The sequence below is a fragment of the Pimephales promelas genome, chromosome 3, assembly GCF_988280905.1.
Source record: "Pimephales promelas chromosome 3, fPimPro1.hap1.1, whole genome shotgun sequence".
NCBI classification, from domain to species: domain Eukaryota; kingdom Metazoa; phylum Chordata; class Actinopteri; order Cypriniformes; family Leuciscidae; genus Pimephales; species Pimephales promelas.
Window position 1 is genome coordinate 14,396,542 of NC_142771.1, and position 26,896 is coordinate 14,423,437.

The window sequence follows — 26,896 nt, forward strand, 5'->3', positions numbered from 1 at the left end:
TCTCCCTCCTCAGTTGCAAGATCTCTCTGACCCTCCTATTTGGCTGATTTACTTGAGTTCCGCTACCACCCTTTCTCTCTTCTATGCCAAAGCGTTCTCTGGCCATAGTGATGATTATTGTTGTCATGCTGTTGATTTTTTCTTCGGCTGATCCTGCTAATGTGGCCTCAAGAACTCTATCTAGGTCCCCATCTAGTTGGTTCCATGCAGTATTGTTCTTTGCTTGGGGCCATCTCACTTTCTCTGTCGTAGGTTGAGTGCCTAAGGTAGTGTTAGGAGAGTCCCTCCTGTGGCTTTGGGATGGAGTAGGTGCTGAGAGGTCTCCTGTACTGTGGGGTGCTTCCTGACTGGAGTCCTCCTGCGTCTCACTTAGTGTCTCCACTATGCGCTGCATCTGCTTCTTCCCTTGTCCACATTGAGTCTTGGATTGATGTATCTTAAGTCCCCTTTCGCTCTTGCAAAGCTTCCCACAGTGGCACTTTACTTCCAACACTTCCCCAGTAAGTGTGGTTTGGATGAGCCGTCTCGTTATCCATGTGTTTTCCTTAGCCATAACCGTTGTGTCCGTCCTGTTGGGTCTCTCATCCTCCCCCCCTCTCGGGAGACCCTGGGGGTATTGCTCATTGTTCAGTTTTGTAGCTTTGATTGGTGCCCTCTTGCAAGTGCTGTGATCGAGGTTGCTAACCTCGCCCACCCACGCCAGTCTTTCCTGGAGGTCATCTGTCTTTCCAGCGTCACCAATCTTCCTTGGTTGCCATCCAGCCTTTCCTGGAAGTCACTGGTGTCCCAGAGGAATACTATTGGATACATCTTTACAGATGCTATCTACTCAGTCACTGACTGTAGTGCATGACTGTAGCTTGCGGCCAGGAGAAGATGTCATCAGGTAGCATCCAACCTTCACCGGGTGTTTCGACCCTGAACCACAACACCCTCCAGTTGGCGGGTCGGCAGTGGTGGCCAGTCACTGCCCACCTTCTCCTGGCCCCCAGCTCAACTCCTCCCTTCTATTCCAGAGCCAGCAAGACGCTCTCTCTGCTGCCTCACCCAACCTACGGACAGCTGCCTTTCTCTCCCTTCCTACTATACCCAGAGCTGTGAGTGTCTTCCACACCGACTGCGCAGGGAAGCCCCTGCACCCGACCTCCACCGGGAATAGCCAGGTCTGCCACCCTTTGGCCCTGCACTGCTCAACGAGGTCCTGATATTTAGTGGCTTTCCGCTCATAGGCCTCCTCGCACCCGTCTTCCCAAGGGACCGTCAGTTCGATCAAGATTATCTTCCTACCCTCCTCGGACCATAAGACCATGTCCGGCCTTAGTGATGTCTGCACAACCTGGGGGAAGACTAGTTTCCTTGCCAGGTCCACCCTCATCTCCCAGGACTGTGCTACTTGCAAGAGGCTCTTTTCCCTCCTCTTGGGGGCTGGTGGTTTCTCCCCTTCTCTGATGAACTGAATGGCTGATACTGGCCTTGCACTGGACTGGCGCTTTTTCTGCCTCTCCCGCTCCAGGATGTCAGCCAGTTCACAGAGAACCTTGTCATGGCGCCACCTGTATCTTCCTTGGCTAAGGGCTGTTTTGCATCCTGCCAGTATGTGCGCCATTGTTCCCCTCTCTCCGCATAGCCTACACAGTGGGTCGTCCCTCATTCCCCACCTGTGGAGGTTTGTTGGTGATGGAAGGGTGTCGTACACAGAGCGCAGCAAGAAAGAGATGCGAAAGGGCTCCAGTCTCCAGATCTCAGGCCACGTGATCTTCCGCTTCGGCAGGTCCCACTTTGTCCAGGCACCCTGTACTCCAAGTTCGACAGCCTTGGACATGCGCCTTTCTTCCTCCAGGTGTCGGACCTCGGCTTGGATCATGTCCCTCCTTTGCCTTGGGTCTGCTTTGCCCCACTGCTGGAAGTGGGCAGACCCGAGTCCTTGCCTCCCTATGCATGGGTTCCCGATGATGTCCTTCAGCTTCAATGCGCTTACCGCTTGCGCCACTGATGTGTCAGCCACCCATTTGCGTCCTGATCTCGTAGTCACGCCTGCTTTTCTGACTTTTTCATCAGCGGAGTCTTGGTACATCATCGCAACCCGGCACTTTGCCACCTTGAACTCTTCCACCACTGATGATAGGGGTAGCTGTACCTGACCAGACCTGGTATATAGCCCAACTGACGTAAAGCTTGGTGGGATTCCGAGCCACTTGCGAAGATGTTTATTCACTCGCCTCTCGACTCGAATGATATATTGCTCACTATTAGTTCATGTTACTTTTTTACTTATTTACTATTATTAAGTTACTTATTATAAAGTGTTGGTGTTAAGTTTGTTGTGAACTAAAGTTTACTGTCAATGACAGATGACTCGAGTGTCCGTGATCAAGAAAATTGATATTGAAATATTGAAAACGCATGTAATTTTTAAAAAACTTTTGTAATATTTGCACAGGCCTTATCACACAATTTTACACATTCATAACTAAGAAAAACACAACATGAAATGTTTAATTTCTGAGGTGAATATTTTGAAGTTATTGCGTTCACTTCTATCTACTGTCATTTTGAATGTCATCTGATACCAGAGGTATTCAACTTGGTGTAGAAGTTGGAGTGAACTGCGGCGCTAATATAGTCTCACGAATGCACAGAAGACCAACGGCCAAGGTCAAGATTTTCGTTAGATATTACGTAAAATTTCAGTTTGTTTTTCACCATACCCTATCTAATACCCCCACACTTATAATATATGACATTAGACCATTCTGTGATACATTTGCATCTTTTTTTAAAGCTTGATGCTGGTCGGTACTTACTGCCATTATATGTATGATTTATAGACTATCATGATAGAATATGCTAATTGTTAACTAGAAGATAGTTACCTCCACATCAGCAACTACATAAATTCATCAACTAACCATTCAGAAATGTCCTGTTGCATTCTACGTCATGTCACATCTTCTTGAGTCTCTCCATCTTTGTCCGACTCCGGTTTGAATACAAAAGGCTAAAAGTTTTAGAAATTTTCAGTGCATTCAGTGGAGCTGCCAATACTCACCGAGCTCTCTAAGCTCCGCCCTCTGCGCCGGGAGCAGCAGCTCATTTGACAATTTTAACATGCCATAAAAACTATCCGTGGGGTATTTTGAGCTAAAACTCCATGCACACTCCGGGGACATCAGAGACTTAATTGCATCTTGTGAAAAGGGACCCCTTTAATTCGTATTTTAGGGTGAACTATGAACATTTTAAAAACACCACAGGCAGTGTTTGTATGTTCCATTTCTTTAATACCTATTTAAATCGTTGCACTTTCACATGTTTAATATTTCACTGTGTCCAATCATTTATTTCAAATTCGCACCTTATTTGCTTTTGGCACTTCAATCAATGGATAAATGCAGGTTGTAGGTGAGATGAATCCAGATGAGCGGTGATTTCAGCAGCTTGAGGGTGAAAGCCAGGCTAGCGCACTTAATCGCTAATGGGAGCAGTAATGCTGCTGGCCTGAGGGAGTTGTAGTAATGATATAAGGAAAGAGCCTGGAATCCATCATGCTTAGGGGAAATCAGAGGCAGGATTCTCACTCAGACCACCTGCACACACACACACACACACACACACACACACTTGAGTAACTAGTTGAGTAGTTACTTTAGCAGGATAGTGTATGCCATCTGCCCAGTCTACACTGTGGATTTCTTATATATAACATGGGTTTCTTGTATTTGCATTGAAGGTGTTTTTATGTGGGTGTTTGTGGATGAACTAGGTACATAGGTTGGTTAGAACTGTGGTGTCAAAGACAAAAATGTCCTGTCAGGCCCATGAGATGCTTTGAGGACAAAAATGCTACAAATATTTATGGCATTTATTGTTATAATGTTCTGGTATCATGTATTATATAAGTTTTAACTGTTGGACTGATAAATTATTTCATTTTCTGTTGCATTTTGTACATCACTTCTTTATGCAGTAGAGCCTTTCTTTTAATTATGCGCATTGCACAGCATTCAGATTCATGCTTTTCAGCTGAAACTGGATTCGTGGGTTACAATGTCCTTTGTCGACCCAGTTGTTTTGTCTAATTTTAAAGTTTGAGTCAGTCAGTAATGGCAATAATTGCATAGACAGGGGAAAAATACTAGAGGTAAAAAACAGAAGGATTATTAAATCATGCCATTAGTGGTGGCATAGAAATTACATTTTTCTTGAAAATAAGCAAAGAATGTGCACTAAAAAGGTCAGCAGATTCAGATACATTCTGGGATGAGTTAATGGTTATTATAAAAAGTTTTTTTTTTTTTTTCGAGGAGCACTTACAAACTTGTTAAAAAAAAATGAAGACAAATACATCATCTACTGAACATTTCCTACTTTAGCCTATATTTAAGTTTTCTAATCTTCATCTTCAGTATTAGTATTAGTTTTTTTTTAACTAATTAACTAGAAAAGAAAAGTTGGGAAAACATGGCTTTCAAGGTTATATTCCTTGTGTACGTTTTTTTAGAGTGTTGCTAGAGCTGATGGATGGCTTTGTGGATGGGCAGATAGATGAATAGATAGATGTGATTTTATTATTAATGTGACAACTTGCCTTTGTTTTGTGACATGATACTGAGGGGTACAGAAGAAAAAGGATGGATGGATGGATGGGTGGGTGGATTGATAGATGGATGGGTCAATGGACAGACAGACAGACAAGGCAGATAGATGCATGGATGGATGGATTAATGGACAGACATTAATGGATGGATGGATGGATGGATGGATAGACAGATAAACAGACGGATGCATGGATGGATGAATGGTTGGATTGACAAACGAACGAGGGGATGGGTAGATAGACGAATAGGCAGATGGACAGATAGATGGGGGTATGGGCTTATGGATGAATTGATGGATGGGTGGACGGACCAAGACCGATAGATCATGCATGGATGGATACATGGACAGACCAATAGATTGATGGGTGGGGTGAATGGATGGGTAGACAGACAAAACAGATAGATGCACTGATGGATACATGGACAGATGGATGGATGGACAGATAGCTGAAACTTGCAATTAATCATACCAATGTAACAGTCGAGCCAATACAGTGTTTTTTGCTTTTGTCAGTCAGAAAAATAGCCTCTCTGATGAAGCCGTCAAAGAAAATGAGATATAGACGTGGAGATGTTCTCAAAAACGTCGGAGAAATATCACGTCTGAAGTGGCCTGTGTCTCTAACTTAGGGAATGGGGGACTGAGCGGTCCTAGAGCTTGACAGTCTACACACATGCTTCTGATGAGGTTTGCTTAATGACGCTGATCTGATGCTGTCTGGAGAAAAGAGCAAACTGGTTTCTGAGCACAGCAGTCTAATTAGGTAGAGCACAATCCTGGAGGCTGCTATGAAATATTTACTCAGATTTCACATTAGAAGCCACCTCAAGACCAATTGAGTCAAAATTATGAATTTTTAAATCAAACTGGTACTGGTGAGCAGCTGGGGTCAGATGTGTTTGGGCAACTTGGGCTGGGAATTGTCTACTCTGTGAAACCAAGGTGCTTCGATGTAAGTTAACAAGTGATTAGACCTACCCTGGGTGAATCTCTCAACCCCCAACCCAATTAGTATTTTTATTCAGCAAGAATGTGATCAGAAGTGACAGTAAATATAGACCATTTCACAAGATGTAAACAACACTGGTCCATGCAGAAGCACTTCCTATTTCAGTTTTTTAACACTACATAAAAGCTGGGATAAAATACAACCAACAGAACATTTAAAACTGAATCAAAAAGTTAAACAAACATCTTTAAGATGCATGGTTTCTTTACATGTGAAATAAAGAAAACAGTTACCAACTGAAACAGGAAGTGCTTCTGGACCAGTGTTGTTTACATCTTGTGAAATGGTCTATATTTATAATGTTAGGCTATTTAAAAAGTCCATTTCAAATAAATGCTTTTCGTTTGAACTTCCTATTCGTCAAATAATCTTGAAATTTCAGATCATCATTTATGAATGATTTCTGAAGGATCATGTGACACTGAAGACCGGAGTAATGATCCTGAAAATTCAGCTTTGACATGACTTTGACATGACAGCTTTGACATGAATTAATTACTTTTTTAAATATATTAAAGTAGAAAGATAGTTAATATTTCACAATATTTCTCTTGTTAGTGTATTTTTTTATCAAATAAATGCAGCCTTTGGAGAGCATAAGGTTTAAAAAAACAAAAACTAAAAACTACAAAACGTATCGACCCCAAACATTTGTACGGTAGTGTGTCTTTGTCCTTCAGAAAATGTAATAACATTAATGCAAATCATCTCATTTACATATCTGTAAAACCAAAAATGTGCAGTATATATTTCTTTATTCATACATTATGGTTCTGTTGGTTGTACTTCTATTAAAAAAAAATACCATAATGCAGTTTTTTTTTTACTCTGAAATTGAGGAAAATTATTGAACCACCATTGAGAATAATTGAAATCAGAAAATAAGAATAAATGTGCTTAATGGTCATGAAAATATAACTTTTACTAAATCAATCTGTGAGACTGCACCATGTTTTACTCTTATCATTTGTTCTTTTGGTGTTCTTTTGTTCTTGTTTCATCTATCTGGTTAGTTATGCTATTTGTGTTCGGTTTAGTCCAAATAAAATGATCTTTTTGCACTTGATCAGGATTCTTTGAGGAAGCTGCACTAAACTCTTTTATCTCATAAGATGTTCCTCATTTTTGTAGTGGTAAAAAACTTTACCTTGAAATGTCTCAAATCTTCAGCAAACCGTTTGAAGCAAGATGAGTGAATTATATTGATATGAAACTGTATTTGTGACACAAACTGTTGTTTTGCCTTGGTTTGTTTTTCTCACAGTTCAGCGGTGGGTGTGGGTTTCTATGGAAACAGCGAAACCAACGATGGAGTTTACCAGTTGACTTACTCAATTTATAATGCCAATCACACACTGGGTGGCATTGGCAGTCTGGTAAGAGTTTCACTTCCTTCACCTGTCACTCATCATGTCTCATTTCATTGGAATAGCCTGAGGATCGTTTGTGATTAAGTCTGAATTTTGCCTGATATATGCTGCATGCTGAAAAAACCAAGACCTGGAGCCCCAGGGGCTTTTTGCTGCTACTGGAATATCCTGTGATGAGTGGCAACCCCCCCAAACACACACACACACACACACACACGTGCAGGGTGTCATTTCTGCCACAGAGCTGAAGTCAGTGTCTGTCCCCATTTCAGCTTCCAGTGTTTTGAGAAGTTTGAGTTCTCCATGACCGATCTCCAGATGCAAACACATCTGGTGTGTATATTCATCCACAAGAGAAAGCAGTAAGCACTGAGAGAAGACTGGGATTATCTGTTCATCTGCATTAAAGAGGATTAAAAATCTATCTGTATATCCACGTCCATGGATATGTGGAAATGTTTGTCAATGCTGATCACAGAGTGATTGAGGACACCCAGTACTGAACAAGGGTGTAATCCACCAGCCGGAAACTGAAGCTACCAAGCTAGCAAGCCTTCACCTGCTGTTAGCATTCCATTGACTCCCATTCATTTTGGCGTCACTTTGACGGCGAATAACTTTACATCTGAGGTATTTAAAGACCCCATTTGTCCATTGTTTATTTCTAAAGAAACACGACAATGTATAAAAGGCTCCATTACCTTGTATCTTGCGTTATGGCGCTATAGAAGCAGTTTTTGTAAAAATAGGCTAACGATTGCGTCATAACACGTGATTCTCTGTCGCACAGTAGAGAAATTACCGTATAGACATGAGGAGAAGCTCGCGGAAGAAGTCAAGGGAGAAGCCCATAGAGCAGTGTTGTACTCGAGACCACCTCACTCGAGTCCGAGTCGAGACCAGAGAGAGTCGAGTCCGAGTCAAGACCGAGTCCATAGAGAGTCGAGTCCGAGACCAGAGACGGTCGAGTCCGAGCCGAGACCGAGACCAGTGAGGAGTTGATTACCTAATTTACTTTTATTTACTCAGAGAAATCCTTTTTTTTTTTTTTTTTACTGAATTTACTTAGAGTTTAAAAAATATGATCAGTTTAGGGTAAAAAGGCCACATAGTAGGTGGTGTTAAAAGTAATTTTATTACAATTTGTCATGTGCAGTTGCGCACTAGAAAATCACCAATCACTGGGCGTGCCAATCAATTTAAAGAAATATTTTATTTACATTACATACATTAATAATCATGAAAAATATTTTGAATTGAACTCGAGTGGACTCGGGAATAAGTTCGAGTCCTAAAAAAAAAATGTTCGAGTACGAGTCAATTCCGAGTCCAAATGCACACGAGTCCATGACAACACCAAGACCATTAAAATATGGTCTCGAGACCGAGTCCGAGACGAGTCCGAGTCTCGAGTACTACAACACTGCCATAGAGTGTCATAAAGTTGGTGCTAGCTCATAGACAGCTGATACTTACTCTCTCTGTCTCTGCAAGATTTGTAAGGAAATGATTCAGATTCCCCTTGGCACGGCTACTAGACTTACAACCGTCAAACAGGTTGTTCACATCACCTCTACGTCGTCAAGCTTAGTTTGAGCCGACGCAGTGCGCTTGGCAATCAGGAAGCGAGTACTTCGAGTACTTCTACTTCTATTTTTTTTTTTACTAATCTCAGTCTTTTTTGGAATCGGTGTATTAAGTGACTGGTTTACAAGTTCTTTGCTTTCCCATTAAAAAAGTCACTGTGTAATCTATGCCGAGAATACACTGTGCATAGGGCGGTTCTTTCTAATTCACAGAAATGCTATTTAAAACAACCCACAAACACTCAAACAATGTTTCCCACAGCATGTCTCAGATGTGAGGGCTGTGTAATTCAACATATGGCAGGTTGAGTCTGTTAAACAGATCATTTGGCTGGCAGAACAGCCCTGATGTTTATTACCTGTGGTGACTCTAATACTCTTCCTGCTGTCACCCTCTCTCTCTCTCTCTCTCTCTCTCTCTCTCTTCCAGTGTATCGTTGGCTCACTCGCGTATAATGCATTGCTTTGCGGTTGGGCAGTCATATCTAAATGAGCTGTCTGGAACAGACTTTTCACAGTTTGCTGTAACTAAAACAACATTCAGAATGAATGTGAGAACAACAAACAGCCATTGGCTTCACTAAAATGGAAAATATCCAATTTCAGCTTTAGTGAACGTCTCTTTTAAAATTGAAATGCAAAGAGGACCAGTCTGAAGGCCAAGCATGATTGCACAACTGAATTCATGAATGCTGAAAAGTGAGGATGGATTTTTTCAGACCTGCCAAGTTTTTTAAATGGCTTCTGCCAGTGGTTGCATGCCAGAAAATAGCTGTTGCAACCGTGAGTAAATGGGTGTACCGATTGCCATTTTGTATGCGTCTAACTTTATTTCATACAGTGTCCACACCTTGCACAAGGACACTGACTCTAATGCATGAATTTTGCTCTTATCAATCTTAATCTTTTCAAATCTTAATTTGATGGCGTCCACCATCTCGAAATTATGAGTTATAGAGCTATTATTCAAAAGAGCTACATATTGCATTTCACTGAAACGAAAGCAGAATGAGCAATTATTGCCAAGACTAAGATTTACTAGACATTGTGGCCTTTGAAAAGAGGCAAAGAAGAGGACAAATGGAAAGACTCAAGCAAATTAATTATTTATTTATTTTTTTTTATTTTAGCCTGCAGACACTCACTGATGTACTGTTCCATTATTAATGATGTGATGTCTAATAACAAACTTTAAAATGGATACAGACAATGTACCATTTAGAGAGTCTAGTGTAGATTATTCTGGTTAAAATCAATATCTGACTTGTGAAATGGCTAGGTGTTAGGACCTGAAAAATGTAATGGCACACTTATGAGTCAGCAAAGTGGTAACTAATACAAATAATGTTGTAGCAGTCTCCTATAAAGGTTGGTACGAATCGGAGTTCTACCCCTCCCCTCAGGGTTGTGCACCATTCAGTTTTCACAAAACGATACATGGATGGGTCTCTTCTTGGATTCGGTCCAACAAAACAAAGGCTGTATTGTTCAAAGCAATAAGTGCAGAATATTTCATGGTCATAACTCTGCACCTAAGCAGGCAATCGAATAGCAGTAATATGACAAAAGCCCTTGATTCTCCTCCAGCTTCAGTGAATCCATCAGAAACAGTGATTGGGACTAAAGAAGCTGACTTCAGACTTGTTTGTTACTTTCTGAACAAGTTTTGAGCCTAGCACTTTTGAAAACCGTCTTATGCCCCGTTTCCACTGCAATTATCAGGTACTATTTGTCCCAGGAACTTTTTTGTCCCAGAACGGTTGATAACTGCGTTTACTCCGCGGACTAAAGTACCTGGAAGATTATGTAAATTAGTCTGGTGACGTTGAACTGCGTGCGACTGCTCCCGCCCAGTCCTCCCAAACACAGTCCCAGTCAGTGTTTTGAGTTTTGAGTGCGTTTGGAGTTTTAAGTATGGAGGAGATTCAAGCTGTGCTGCTTTTGTGTGCGATCTATTGGTTTACCAACGAGGTAATTAACAAAATGGCAGAAAAGAGATGAGCACTAATACTAAAGCGTATTCAGAAAGCTCGTAATGCTAAATATAAAAGTAGACAACGTTTTTATCAGCTATAGCGAACATTGACCATGAGATGGATGGGACGAATGCGCGCCATCTGGCAGAAAGAATTGATTGGTAAGAACCATGTTCAGCGCACAAGTCCCACCTGAAAGTTCCTGAACTCTGAAAAAGTACTACCTCGCCAGCAGGGAATTTCTGGCGGGGAAATTTTTACCCAGAACTTAATTTAGACCCTGGTTCCTGCACACCAAGGACCACCCCAAAGTTTCTAGTTCCTGGGGAAAGTTCCTGCGGTGGAAACGCGGCTTTAGTATTAACAACGGACGGTCAGCCAAAACATCAGCTTACTTCCTGCCATATATCATCTTCAGCTTCTTCAGGGTCCTTTATGCCCAGTGACATGTTGGGCAGCATCAAAGGTTTGCCACAGACAGAGAGGGTTTGGGGCCAGATCCTGGATGGTACCCCTGGAGTGGTTCAGGGCCTTCGGTTCTGCTGCCACTGGAGGGTCTTCCACTCTTTCTTTCACCCTCTGGTGTCAAGAAGAGGGCAATCCGGGCGATGTCGCCTTGTTCCCTCCGCATGACGAGTCCAATCCATCTCCATCGCCTTCTCATGAGGATAATTTCTTGCTTGTACCGGGCAAGTATTTGTTGGTTTGGGCCAAAAGATTTGCAGAATTTTCCAGAGGTTCTTTTTGTGGAAGGTTGACAATTTGGTAAGATCGTTCTCCGTCAGTCTCCAACATTCTCCAGTAAAGTAGGATGGAAAGGTTACTGCTTATGAAAACCCCAAATTCAAAATTAGAATATTGTGAAAAGGTTTTCATAGCTGTAAGCCATAATCATCAAAATTATAACGAATAAAGGCTTGAAATGTCTTACTTTGCATATAACAAGTCTATATAATATATTCGTTTGACCTAGTGAAATAAAAGTTGAATTACTGAAAAAAATAACTTTTGCACGATATTAGATTTTTTTCGAGTTTCACCTGTACATATCATAGTTTTAAAAAAGTCACACTTTTAATGTAAATGTTTTCCAATAAAAGTTGTTTAGCTAGGAACCTTCTTTTAATCTTCTCCATTAATAAGTTATAACAAACGTAATGACAAGCATAAATCACATTTCAATAGGCTCAGAAATACATGAGAGTGAAATATATTTCCCCACAAAGATTTCTCAATGGTTCAATTCACCCAAAATTTGATGTGTTTGGCTAAGAGAAGTGAGTTCCTGTGCATTATAAATCCCTATTTTATAGACAATGGACCTTTTTGCACTCTACATTTTGCCAATGTGGCCACTCCGAGTCGTACGATTTTCATAAATATTTCAAATTTTAGAGCTAGCTGAATTTATTTTATTTTTTTTGTGTTGGATGACTGCATTTCTTCTTAACTGGCTTCTTTCTGTCCCGACTAGCCTTTTTCTTAATTATCTGTCCTCCAAATAGGAGGATAAGACCCCTCACTTTGTCCAAAACTCATCTTTCAAAAATGTTTAGCTTACATATCCACTGGCTTGGGAGAAACTAGATCAGTACCTGTCAATGAGATATCCCAATTACGTAGGGGATGTTACATTTGCAAAAGTCAGTTTGTAAATTATGCGTGAACCTCAACATTCTTTCAAATATCTATAATATTTCAACAAACAAAACAATCTCAGCTGTTTGTCACTCTCGCCACTCCCAAAGAAAATTAATTGGAAACGGCCATTCATCCATTAGCCTGCTAATAGCGATCAGCAATTTTCTTTGTCTCTGCTCTCAGGTGGGAAACTCATTGGGTAGTATGCAGGTCGGGCTGAAGGAGCATCTGGACCGGTTGGATGAGATATTTTCTCCACGGGGAGACTACACTCAAACCTTGCGCTTCATGCAGCAGATGGCCAACAACATTATCCAGCAGCTGACAGCCATGCCAGACACAAGGAAGGTGCAAGTGGATTTGGCAGCCATCGCAGACCAAACTGCATTCATAGAGTACTATAGGTGAGCTGCCTTGAGCTGGTGGGGTAAGGTTGGCTCATTTACTTGCACTTGAAATATTTTAAAACATCATATTCTATGTCTCATCAGAGGTCATAGACAGGTTGGCTCTATTCACTCTTAAACTGCTGTAGATGTGGGTCAGAAATGTGTCTGAATGTTGCAGATAACCTTGCTCGTCAAACATGTGACCCTATTTTTCAAACTACTAGCCTTCTGAAATAGGGCTGTGTATCGGCAACAAAGTCACGATACGATTTAAATTTCACCTCAGCCAAATGGGGTATAAAAGCTGTTTATTAAACACTGCATATTATAGGGCCATTGCTAACTATAGATAGTTGTCCTCTGCATTATAAAGAGCCTCTGTATATTGGGCACTTCCCACCAGGTACAATATTCTGATTGTTTTCTTCTTATTTTTTTAACTCAAACATGAGACCCTATATTTCAAACATTTTTCCCTGTGCCTCAAACATGGGACCCTATTTTTCAGACTTCTGGTCCTGCTCCTCAAACAAGTGACCTTATTTTTCAAACGGATGGCCTTCTTAGACATGTGACCCTATTTTGCAGACTTCTGTCAATTGCTCCTCAAACCTTCGATTTTATTTTTAAAACTTCTCACCCTACTTAAACATATGACCCAATTTTTAAAACTTTTTGCCCTGCTCCTCTAACACGTGACCCTTTTTTTCAGACTTCTGGTCCTGCTCCTCCAACATGTGACTCTATTTTTTAAACTTGCCTTTTCAAAAATGTGACCTTATTTTTCAGACTTCTGGCCCTGCTCCTCAAACAACTGACTATTATTAAAACTTCTGGCCCTACTTCTTTAACATGAGACCCTAAATTTCAAGCATTTTGCCCTGCTCCTCAAACACTTGACCCTTTTCTTTTTCAGACTTCTGGTCCTGATCCTCAAACAACAGACTATTATTAAAACTTCTGACCCTACTTCTTAAACATGTGACCCTATTTTTCAGACTTCTGGGTTTCATAAGTGTGTGACCCTACTTTTTACTTTTCACCCCACTCTTAAAACATGTGACCCTTTTTTTTCAAACTTCTGGCCGTCTTAAGTGTGTGACCCTACTTTTTACTTTTCACCCCACTCTTAAAACAAGTGACCCTTTTTTTCAAACTTCTGGCCATCTTAAGTGTGTGACCCTACTTTTTACTTTTCACCCCACTCTTAAAACATGTGACCCTTTTTTTCAAACTTCTGGCCGTCTTAAGTGTGTGACCCTACTTTTTACTTTTCACCCCACTCCTAAAACATGTGACCCTTTTTTTTCAAACTTCTTGCCGTCTTAAGTGTGTGACCCTACTTTTTACTTTTCACCCCACTCTTAAAACATGTGACCCCTTTTTTTCAAACTTCTGGCCGTCTTAAGTGTGTGACCCTACTTTTTACTTTTCACCCCACTCTTAAAACACGTGACCCTTTTTTTTCAAACTTCTGGCCGTCTTAAGTGTGTGACCCTACTTTTTACTTTTCACCCCACTCCTAAAACATGTGACCCTTTTTTTTCAAACTTCTTGCCGTCTTAAGTGTGTGACCCTACTTTTTACTTTTCACCCCAATCTTAAAACATGTGACCCCTTTTTTTCAAACTTCTGGCCGTCTTAAGTGTGTGACCCTACTTTTTACTTTTCACCCCACTCTTAAAACATGTGACCCTTTTTTTTCAAACTTCTGGCCGTCTTAAGTGTGTGACCCTACTTTTTACTTTTCACCCCACTCTTAAAACATGTGACCCTTTTTTTTCAAACTTCTGGCCGTCTTAAGTGTGTGACCCTACTTTTTACTTTTCACCCCACTCTTAAAACACGTGACTCTTTTTTTTCAAACTTCTGGCCGTCTTAAGTGTGTGACCCTACTTTTTACTTTTCACCCCACTCTTAAAACATGTGACCCTTTTTTCAAACTTCTGGCCGTCTTAAGTGTGTGACCCTACTTTTTACTTTTCACCCCACTCTTAAAACATGTGACCCTTTTTTTCAAACTTCTGGCCGTCTTAAGTGTGTGACCCTACTTTTTACTTTTCACCCCACTCTTAAAACATGTGACCCTTTTTTCAAACTTCTGGCCGTCTTAAGTGTGTGACCCTACTTTTTACTTTTCACCCCACTCTTAAAACAGGTGACCCCTTTTTTCAAACTTCTGGCCGTCTTAAGTGTGTGACCCTACTTTTTACTTTAAAACATCTTATTTGATCCTATGTGATTACTTTTCACCCCACTCTTAAAACATCCTATTTGATCCAATTTTTTCCAGTCTTCTGGCTCTACTCCCCAAACATCTGATCCTATTTTTCAAACTTCTGGCCTTCTTAAGCATGACCCTACTTTCTACTTTTCACCCCGCTCCTAAAACATGTGACCCTATTTTTCAAACTTCTGGCCGTCTTAAGTGTGTGACCCTACTTTTTACTTTAAAACATCTTATTTGATCCTATGTGATCCTATTTTTTTCAGTCTTCTGGCTCTACTCCCCAAACATCTGACCCTATTTTTCAAACTTCTGGCCCTAGTCATCAAATATCTGACCCTATTTTTCAGACTTCTGGCCTTCTCAAACACATGACCCTACCTATTTTTTATATTTTTTTACTTATAGCTCTTCTCCTCAAACATGTGACCCTTTTATCAAACATCTGGCCCTACTTCTCAAACGTGTGACCATATTTTTCAAACACCTTACTTCTCAATTTGACCCTATTTTGTATACTTCTGACCTACTCCTTAAACATATGACCACTTTTCTAAAACTTTGTCCTTTACACCTCTAAAATAATGGCCCTACTTCTCAATCATGCGATCCCAAACTCCTCAAACATTCTGCCCTACTCCCCCCTCACCCAACTTGGTTGTCTTTACTGGCACTACTACTGGATCTCATGTGTACTAGGTTGCTTTTGGAGCTGTTAGTCTTGTTGAATTGATTTGTATGTCCTCATAGAAGATTACGTTTCCATTTGTAGAGCTGCGCGTTATGAACTTGCAGTGCGTGTATTGACAAGTAGCTAGTGTTTCAAACAGCTAAAGGACTGCGCTCCAACCTCTCTTCCTCCATTACTCGTGGGCAAATCTAATCGCCCAACCTCTGGACTTCCTTCCTTGATTCATCATACACCTCTGCCTCCATATATTTCACTCGTTCCCTCGCTCTCTTTCTGTCTCAAGATATGTGAGCATTTTTAAGTCCTCGTGGTGTAGGATTACTGATCGGATTGTGGTTTGCCAGGCATTCCAATAGCACACCAAACCATGGAGACCTTGAATCAATGCAGCACAGAAAATACAGCACATTATATGTGGTTTCAAATTTTCAGCTGGCTCTGGCATTAGTAAGAAAACTGTGCTCTACTTATTATAAATCTTTTATTGAAATGTTATGAGTTCGTAAGACATAAACCAATTTTTATGAGCTCAAACAGTACGTCTAATCACCAGAAGAAGACTGGAGCTCATGAAGTTCGTATGTCTATTTGGTCTCTTCAATTATTAATCATATACTGTAGATGGGAAACATACAGCGGAAGAATAATGTGAGTGCCATAAACACCCACTTTTAAAGCCATACTTAGAGACCTGCTGACAGCACACTCCCACACACTTGCATCACACAAGATGAACATTAATATTAAAGCTGCCAATTTGTTTTTTTTTTAATTCAATTAAATGAGATGATACACAGTTTAATTAATCAAATTATATGGAAATAATCACATATAAGCAACGTTTTCTTAGAAAAGCAGCTAAAGACATGGTTATTATGGCTGACTTTGTATAAACATTATAAAAATGGCTTAGTAAGTCAGTATGTTGTTTGTTTCCATATCATTAAACATAAGTCTATTGGCCTACAGTCCACAGCAATCCATTTTGAATTAGAGGGGCGTAATTAAGTGCATTATATTTTCATCACAGTTTTCGTTGTGAAATAATTCCAATTAATGTACAAAATTAAATTGAAGGGGCCGAATTCAAAATGGAAAACGTATGAATTTGAACATCCGTCCTCATCTTTGTTTGCTTCCTTTCAGATGGTTAACGTACCTGCTGCTTCTGATTTTGGACTTGGTCATCTGTCTTTTAGCATGTCTGGGATTGGCAAAGCAGTCTCGATGGCTGTTCGCAGTGTAAGTGTGCTCTAAATATGTATGGTGTAGACACCTGGCTTTGCCGATTCCCTTAACATAAAGCCATTTGATGTCAACATTGAGATCTCTGCTAGCTTAAATCCCCTGACATAATCAGACCTCTGTGGAAAGACTCTGAGTGCATCGAGTGCGGTGGTTAGCCAGTCGCCAGCGAGCCCTGTCTTTCCTCTGTCTCTCTCTCTCTCTCTCTCTCTCTCTCTCCGTTTGCCTTATTGGAAGCTCCTTTTGATCCATCCCCACTTACCCCACTAATGCTTATTGATCTCTCTGCCCACGTGAGCGTGCGCTCGCCCTTAACTAATTACTACGTGCTTCCAATCCGCTTTATTGTTGCTTTTAAGACCATCTTCAGACGAGAAAGGCTGTTTGAGGAAACGTCGGCTCCATTTTCCATGGCCACCAGGGAGCCGTTTACCCCATTCATCTCGTGACTTCCTGTTTACTCACATGATCACTCACATGCTCAAACGTTTGATCACTTTCTCTTTGGTTAACATCTTCATTAATTTGTTTCTTACTACTTACTTATTAAGTTACGTACTAACCCTTTTCAAGGTTAATTTTTGAATGCGTCAGTGACTTCAAAAATCTTATCGTTGCTTCTAGATCAGTGTCATCATTTCCCTCTGATTTTAGAGATAATTTATGGATAGGGTTGGGTTTAGGGGTGGAAATAAGGTTAGTGATACATTTTTTTGACAGGAATGTTGTCCCAGGATCAACAAAATATGTTGATCCAGGAACCAGTCTGTCTTGGCAAAATCATGGTGACATAACACCGGATTTACTTACTAACTGGAAGTTTAGTTGATATTCATTTACACAATTTGTAATTAATGGTGTTTTAATACCAATAGTATTATAGTTTAGTAATATAAGTACCATAGTAGATAGAATTCTGCAGGAAACACTTATCTAGATGTAAAAAAAGTCCTCTTTAAAGATGTTTTATAAGATATGCATTATATTTACCAGAATGCTCTATCACAGACCATTTGGCTGTCTTATTATGGTCTAGATTAGCTCAATCTACACACTTCTGTTCAAAAGTTTGGGTTCAATAATGTTTTTTAAATGAATTTATTAATATTAGTCAGCACAAGGATTCATTAAATTGATCAAAAGTGACAGTAAATACATTTATTGTCACGGGGTAGGTGCAGGCAGACAGACAAGCAGAGTCCAAAAAGCTCCAATATACGGGTTTAATCACAAATAAACTGAAGACAGGCAGGCAGAACACAGCGTAACATTAACAACGATCGACAAAGACTGAATAAAACAGAGGGAACTAAATACACTGAAGAATCAAACATAATGAGGTGAAGACAGGTGAAACAGATGAACAGGACGCTGAACGGGAGGCTGATGAGGGAGTGAGTTCAGGTGTGCAGACAAGAGGATCATGGGAAGTGTAGTGCTGGAGACGCAGACAGGATGGTGCAGACGAAGACTGTGACATTTATATAATGTTACAAAGGTTTTCTGTTTCAAATAAATGATGTTCTTTTGAACTTTCTATGAATAAAAGAATCATGAAATGATTGTACCACCAAAATATTAAGCAGCACTTCTGTTTTCAACATTGATAATAATAAGAAATGCAAATCAGCATATTAGAACGATTTCTGTAAAATCACGTGACACTGAAGACGTGATTATTGATGCTGAGAATTCATAAATTCCACTTTAAAATATATTCAAATAGAAAACTGTTATTTTAAATTGTCATAATAATCACAATACTACTGCTTTTACGGTTTTTGGTCAAAAATGCAGCCTTGGTGAAAATAATCAAAATTATTTCTTTGTTGAGAATCTTTCAAACCCTTCACAAATCCTACTGAGCCCAAACTTTCGAACGGTGCTTTTATTTTTGACCTTACGTGTAACTGTTATTCCTTCACTTTCTCTCTTTTTGTCCATTTCAGTATTATGGTGTGTGGGGCACTGACCCTGATCATGAGTTGGGCATCATTAGGAGCGGGCATGGCCACAGCTGTGGTAAGTTACTGCGTTTTCACATGACTAGCACACTTTAAATGCAATTTGATCAGTGTCCAGTGACCCTATTAGTCACTTCATTCACTGACGCTATCCTGGATTTTTTTTATTCTAAAAAACAATGTGAATGTTTGCAAGTGGGGAAAGAAGGGCGTGAGCTGTGTGAAACTCTAAGGAGATTATCAGGGTTCAGTGACTGCATTTCTGTGTCTCGTGGTGCATGCCAGTTTGCAAAGCTGATTACAAAGCCCTGGTCATTTAAATTAGACAGTCCGCTGACTTAACGGAGGTAAAGAGTTTTACTCTCTGTGCCACCAAACATGCTAATTTACTCACGTCTCATGTCTTCATGGCTGCATTATATTGACTCTGCAAACTATTTATTGTTCTGAAGATGCTTTATATTTAGTCTTGACGTGTAATACAGTGATTGGGTGTGCAGTACATTAGTGCCTTGTTCATGATGTCACAAATGTAATGAAGGGGGATCTTTACACTTTACTCTGACGCACTTACCTGGCATCAAACATGCCACTTTTCATTAGTAGTCCAAATCCTCAACCATGATTCTACCACACCCTTCACATGTTGTTTTTTTTTACTTAAAAATGCTGCCAGAAGCGTTGTCAAGAATCGTTAACCTCTGTAAAACACCATGTAATATGATAAATCCAAGCGAGTTCAATAAATTAGTCATGAAGGCAAACAAATGAGCAATCAAGCATTATTTCTTTCGAGTGATTGCGAGTGGGGTAAGGTGCATCGATAAAATGCACCTGTGTAAGTTTTCCATACCATAACCCCACCGCCACCATGGGCCACTCGATCCACAACGTTGACATCAGCAAACCACTCACCCACACGACGCCATGCATGCTGTCTGCCATCGGCCCTGTACAGTGAAAACCGGGAATCATACGTGAAGAGAACACCTCTCCAAAGTGCCAGATGCCATCGAATGTGAGCATTCGCCCTCTCAAGTCGGTTACGACGACGAACTGCAGTCAGGTCGAGACCCCGATGAGGATGACGGGCATGCAGATGAGCTTCCCTGAGATGGTTTCTGACCGTTTGTGCAGAATTTTATTGGTTATGCAAACCGATTGTTGCAGCAGGTGTCCTGGTGGCTGGATGCTGGATGTGAATGTCCTGGGCTGGTGTGGTTACACGTGGTCTGCGGTTGTGCTGCCGGTTGGATGTACTGCCAAATTCTCTGAAATGCCTTTGGCTTATGGGAGAGAATGTATTTAGCATGCTCTGGATCGGCATATACGACAGCGTAACTTCACACAGCAATTGAAGAGGAGTGGACCAACATTCCACAGGCCACAATAAACAACCTTTATTTTATTTGTTTTGGACACCAAAACAGGTAGCTCTACTACAGACAGCTCTACCGTGAGCATGACTGTGATTAGAGTCACAGCTGACACTTCAATCAGGATGTCTGTGAGGAGCAGGACTAAGACTGCTCAATGAGGGACCAGAGCAAAGGTCAGGCCCCGCGGTAAAGTGGATTACTCCTGCAGTGCTTGACTACATCGATTCTTGAGAGTGGAAACAAGCATTGCAAGGATGTGTCACTTGCATGGCTGCATTCAACTGTTTATATATATATATATATATATATATATATATATATATATATATATATATATATATATATATATATATATAATTCAGAGAGAATTTCCTGTTGGAGCATGTGTACCACCCTGATTGATTGATTTTGAGAAAGAATTAAATTAAACATTAATACGGCAATTTAACAGTAAAAATGTAATCAACTGATAAAAAACAAATCAATGATAAGGATAGATAGGAAGCAGTAGACAAATAAAATATATGATTATAAATCACTTAATTAAAAATTTTCAGTGACGTTTACCTTAAAGGGATAGTTCACTTTGGAATTATTTTTTTTATATGTTTTAGCTTACCTCAAGGGCATCCAAGATGTAGGTGTCTTTGTTTCCACAGTATTTTTAATTTTGACATTTTTCGTTCAAACCGTCGTTGTCTGTCAGTCATATAATGCAGGTATGGGGGTCCACGTCAAAGAGCATGCACAGAGAAGTCCAAATTAAACATGATTTAATGACTCGTAAATGTAAGTACACATTGATGGCCTAAGACACGAAACGAGCAGTTTGTGTGAGAAAACAAACAGTATTTATATCGATTTTACCTCTTGTTACCACAGCCATGTCCAACTGATCTGAATCAGTAGTCCAATGTCCAACTGAATCATGTCCAACATTCCGCCTCGGAAGTGATCTCTTGCGTGTGTACGTAACTCATTGTTTACACAGACATTTCGGAAGTTTTACCTTGAGTGTAACTCTACACCCTTGCCTCATTGAGTATATGTGGTTCCAGATCAGTGTGTGCCATCCAAATCTGAATGCATTAATGAAATTTCAGAGCTTTGTCAGAGGGGAGAATTATAAGTGCACAACAATTTAATTAAAAACAATATTTATTACATTTTCCCTTAAGACGGTTTTAGGTTAAGGTTCGTTCTGTTCATTCGTTCTTGTCGCTGACACCCACTAATTTAAAGGGTTAGTTCACCCAAAAATGAAAATTAAGTCATTAATTACTCACCCCCATACTGTACCAACCCCGTAAGACCTTCGTTCATCTTCGGAACACAAATAAAGATATTTTTGATTGAATCTGAGGGCTGGATCACTCTTCCATAGACAGCCTGAGGGACTGCCTCTTGACGGCCCAGAAAGTCATTAAAAGAAAAGGTTTAAATATTCCATGTGCCTACAGTGGCTCAACTATAACTTTATCAAGCGACGAGACTACTTTTTGTGCGAAAAAAAAACGTAAATAACGACTTTATTCGACTTTCCATTACTTCCTTATGGGCGCATGCGCGAGAACTGAGACGAGACCGTTCTTCTTCGACTACTTTTTGTTACCGGCTGCTCACCGCTTAGGAGTTTTACCGCCCCCTACCGTATAAGATGACGTACTGATATAGCCGGAGGCGCAAAACGTTCTGTTTACAAGCAGTACGTCATCTTATACGGTAGGGGGCGGTAAAACTCCTAAGCGGTGAGCAGCCGGTAACAAAAAGTAGTCGAAGAAGAACGGTCTCGTCTCAGTTCTCGCGCATGCGCCCATAAGGAAGTAATGGAAAGTCGAATAAAGTCGTTATTTACGTTTTTTTTCGCACAAAAAGTAGTCTCGTCACTTGATAAAGTTATAGTTGAGCCACTGTAGGCACATGGAATATTTAAACCTTTTCTTTTAATGACTTTCTGGGCCGTCAAGAGCCAGTCCCTTATGCATTCTATGTAGGACTGATCCAGCCCTCAGATTCAATCAAAAATATCTTTATTTGTGTTCCGAAGATGAACGAAGGTCTTACGGGGTTGGTACAGCATGGGGGTGAGTAATTAATGACTTAATTTTCATTTTTGGGTGAACTAACCCTTTAAGCTTGGCCATCCACAGATCTTCACAATTGAATTTTCCCCTGAGTGAACAGCTCATATGGTCCTGACATTCAGCAAAGGTCTTAGGCGCTGTTTACACCTGGTGTTAGGATGCATTTTGGTCGATCATATCACAGGTCGACGGTGCTAAATACTGGTGTCGGGGTCTAAAATGTTTTGAGATTGTTTTTGTCACTTTCGACTACTTCCAGACGTAGCTCGAAAACACATTTTACCGGATTGCTTTTGCGGTGTAATGTGATCGAGTGTGTCTGAACAAACACAAAAGGCCACCTTCTCTGCCTACTGACCTCATGCGTAAACATTATGAGAAGCGCACTAGCCAGAAGAGATTTAAACTTTGTTGTGCATTTTCTCCCACCCCTAGTCTTGTATGTCAGAGCAGAAACAGAAGATGCTGCTCTCCTTATATTTTTCAGACGTCTACTCTTGCAAATATCACAACCCATTATGTGTGAACGCTGCAATAACATCCACACAATTCTTTGAGGCCTCTCAACATCAGTATTGTCCATGCGAATTTGTTATTTGTTCTGTTTTAGGGCACCAGTGACTTTTGTGTCTCTCCTGACAAGTTCATTGTCAATCAAACCAAAGACTCCTTAAGTGCAGGTAAGTCACATTTCATAAAGTCAAAGTCAAGTCAAAGTTTATTTGTATAGCACTTTTTTAAAAACAACAAGTGTTTAACAAAGTGCTGTACACATACATACTTATGCGATAAGGACCAAACCAACATGACCAAGATACAAGAAATAAAAGACAGTAATACAATAAAACAATAAGAAAATAAAACAAACTCTCACACAGCGTCAAATGCCAAACTGTAATAATAAGTTTTAAGATTAGATTTAAAAATAGTAATGGTTTGGGACTGCCTGATGTACAAGGGCAACCTATTCCACAACTTCGGTCCTGCCACTGAAAATGCTCTTTCACCCCCTAGATTTTAGTTTCACACGTGGGACTACTAAAAGCAAATGGTCAGCGGACCTAAGCGCTCTAGACGGAGCGTAATGCCTAATCAGTTCCGTCATGTACCTAGGAGCAAGGCCATGAAGTGATTTAAAAACAAACATCAAAATTTTGAAATTAATTCTAAAAGAAACTGGTAACCAGTGAAGAGAGGAAAGAACAGGTGTAATATGTTCTCGCTTTTTTGTACCCGTCAGCAAGCGAGCTGCAGCATTCTGGACCCTCTGCAGTCTAGAGAGAGAGGCCTGACTAATGCCTATATAGAGGCCATTACAATAATCTAGACGCGATGAGATAAAGATATGGAGGAGTTTTTGAAAGTCTCTGGAAGACAGAAATGATTTCACCTTTGCGAGTTGTCTCAATTGGAAAAAGCTCGATTTAACTACCAAGTTAATCTGTTTGTCCAGTTTAAAATCACAATCCATAGTAAAGCCTAGGTTTTTGACATAGGGCTTCACTAACGGATTCAACTCACGACGATCAAAATTCTGCGATTCATAAGTACCTCCGGGGGTAAAAAACATAACCTCTGTTTTGTTTTCATTAAAACAGAAGAAATGTTGTGCCATCCAGGCCTTAATTTCCTCAAGACACTGTAGTAAATGCGCTAATGTACACGTGTCTTTTCTATTCAGAGGCAGGTAAATCTGGGTGTCATCAGCATAAATATGAAACGATATTCCAAATTTCCTACAAATATGACCCAGGGGCAATAAATACAAGGCGAACAACATAGGCCCCAAAATGGAGCCCCGAGGGACCCCAGACATGAGAGAACTATATATCTTGCACCCGGCGCAAATGACTTAATACACTAACGCATGTCTCATTCCTATTTTGCACCCGCGCAAAGCGGGCTTTTTCCCTCCACAGACGCACGTCGGTAAACTAGAGAATGAATTTGCGCTCCCTGGGCGGATCGGCGCAAAAAGGAGGCGTGTTTCGGTGCAAACATTCCCTGGTGCTATTTTACACTTGCAGAAAACAATTCCGCCACTGACCAGAAAAAACCTGGTGTAAAGTCAGTGGCGCGTTGCGCATTTTTCATAATGCTATTGTAAGCGCGCATTCTTGGCCATAATGTAGCGCGTGCACAATGCGCATACACTTTGATTCTCTCATCAACACAGATGCAGCAGTTTTTATTTATGCAAATCATCCATTATAACAAGAAAAAATATGAACACATGAGGGAAATCATTGTGGTTTACATGAAGATGGAAAAACCTAATTACCCAATTTTTTGTAGTACTGAAGGATCAGACCTGTTTGCCCAATAGTGGCAAGAAACATATGGATATAATGTTTAACCGACGCTGATGTGCGAGGGTTTCTCCCATCCATCCCCATACAACGTCACTTCTCTGTCTTTCACTGCCCTGAGCGCAAGAAATATGAATAAAGACGGAGTGCACATGAATCCTTTGTAAACCACGCAATCGTTAGACAGGATCTTAAAAATATTGACAATACACAGTGCAGTATAAATCGTGACACATAGTGCTGAACTCTTGTGCCAGTTGGCAAAAGTTAACCTGCAAGGTTCGTATATTATTAAATGTATTATTTTTAAAGAACATTTCAAGAATTGCACTTTCATCCTTATGAACTTTCTACACTTTTTTTTAATAAATCTCCTAACTTGTTCCTTAAAGGAGTAGTTCACTTTAAAAAAAAAAAAAAAAAACTTTTGCTGATAATTTACTCACCCCCATGTCATCCAAGATGTCCAATGCTTTCTTTCTTCAGTCGAAAAGAAATTAAGGTTTTTGATGAAAACATTCCAGGATTTTCTCTATATAATGGACTTCATTGGGAACCAAACAGTTCAAGGTCCAAATGAGAGTTTCAGTGCAGCTTCAAACAACACCAGACAATGAATAAGGGTCTTATCTAGCAAAACGATTGGTCATTTAAAAATTAAATTAAAAAAGTTTACGTTTTATAAGCACAAATGGTGACTTTATTCTGTTCTGTGATGCGCGTTCGTGACTCTCCTTTTTTTCGAGTCATTTCGTTCGTTTTGTTGTTGAATTAGCCAAATGACTCGAAAAAAGATTCATTCATTTTGATGAACGAGTTCGAACAGGAGAGTCACGAACGCGCATCACAGAACAGAGCAAGGCGAGCATTTGAGTTTATAAAACTTTTTTAAATTAGTGATTGTTTCGCTAGATAAGACCCTTATTCATCGTCTGGAAACGTTTAAAGCCCTTTGAACAGTCTTTTGGACCTTGAACCGTTTGGTGCCCAGTGAAGTCCATTATGTAGAGAAAAATCATGGAATGTTTTCATCAAAAACCTTCATTTCTTTTCGACTGAAGAAAGAAAGACATGGACATCTTGGATGACATGGGGGTGAGTGAATTATCAGCAAATTTTTTAAAAGTGAACTACTCCTTTAAGAAGGTTTTTGTGACCCGTTCCCCTGAATGTTGCCTTTGCTTGTGTGTCCCTTGCAGATATAGTGCACTATTACCTGTACTGCAGTCAGAGTCTTCCCAATCCGTTCCAGCAGGTAAACCATTCAATTCCTCCCTTGAACTCCTGACACAAGCAATTAATGGAGCTCGCAGGTTCATTTGACCTCTAATTGAAGCGAATAGCCATGTTAAAGCCATTATAACGTTTCTGTAAAAAAAAAAAAAAAAATCTGTGTGGCTAATTCAATTATGAATTGGCAGTATGAAAAACTTTGATCATAGAGGGTCTCTTTTGTCTGTAGTTTTGGGATAATTCGATTTTTCTGGCTTTCTCTCGTCGCCTTTGGGAATCCTGCGAAAGCTTTTCCACTGATTTAGACATTTATTATGATCTGGTTAAGCTCATGTTTTGGATGATCATCTATTACAGTAAATGTTCTGAGGGGAAGTCCTGAAGCAAATATAAGACACATGTAACCATTAAGCAAATTTAATCCCTTAATGAGTGTAAATGCATATCCTCAGCACGGATTTGTATGGCCTTTTAGCAGTCGTTGCATTAGCATTAGCATTAGCTTTAGCATAACCTATGCCATGTCTGTGTAGTAATCCCTCAGCTCAGAGATTCGACTGCTTTAGCTCATGTGTTTTGCTGTTGTTTCTCTGCTGCAGTCTCTGACCATCTTCCAGAGGTCTCTGACCACCATGCAGATCCAGGTGCAAGGTTTGCTGCAGTTTTCTCTCCCTGTGTTTCCGACTGCAGAGGTGAGAGTGCTGTCAAAGATAGATGAAATATAGAGTTCTGCATCCCATTCTGTACCTCCTCTTTCTTCAAACATGATTCATTTCCCCGATGAATCATTTCAGAAAGATCTTCTAGGAATTCAGCGCCTCTTGAACTCCTCGGAGTTCAATTTGCACCAGCTCACCGCCTCACTGGACTGCCGTAGTCTTCATAAAGTGAGTCATCCTTGTTTGAAAAATAATATTTGAACAGTTTGTTAGACCGGATCTGGAGTAGCCAGACTTTTACACTGTAAAAAAAAAGTACAATCAACTTGGGTGTTTAAGTAATTTCAACTTAAATAACATTAAACTAACTCTTAAAAAAATTAGATAAATTTAACTTAAAATTAAGGTAAATTCTTTTAAAGTCAAAGCAGTTGAGTTAAAGCAATGAAAAAAGATATGTTGTCATAACTTATTGATAATTGTACTTTTTTACAGTGTACCTACCACCAGTTTTCACATTATTTTAGTAAAAAAA

The 26,896-nt window shown here is 40.1% G+C and overlaps 1 protein-coding gene across 2 annotated transcripts in view; it reads left to right on the forward strand.

Annotated features, from left to right (window-relative positions):
• The window catches only part of ttyh2l (tweety homolog 2, like), a 45,031-nt gene that overhangs the window by 13,823 nt on the left and 4,312 nt on the right, over positions 1-26,896 (forward strand). For both annotated transcript variants that reach the window (XM_039685613.2, XM_039685614.2), the window contains exons 3-10: positions 6,873-6,984; positions 12,365-12,585; positions 16,635-16,730; positions 18,683-18,755; positions 22,771-22,840; positions 25,669-25,724; positions 26,302-26,394; positions 26,497-26,589. In XM_039685613.2, coding sequence (XP_039541547.2) covers positions 6,873-6,984; positions 12,365-12,585; positions 16,635-16,730; positions 18,683-18,755; positions 22,771-22,840; positions 25,669-25,724; positions 26,302-26,394; positions 26,497-26,589 — 814 coding nt within the window. The remainder of the gene's footprint in view (positions 1-6,872; positions 6,985-12,364; positions 12,586-16,634; positions 16,731-18,682; positions 18,756-22,770; positions 22,841-25,668; positions 25,725-26,301; positions 26,395-26,496; positions 26,590-26,896) is intronic.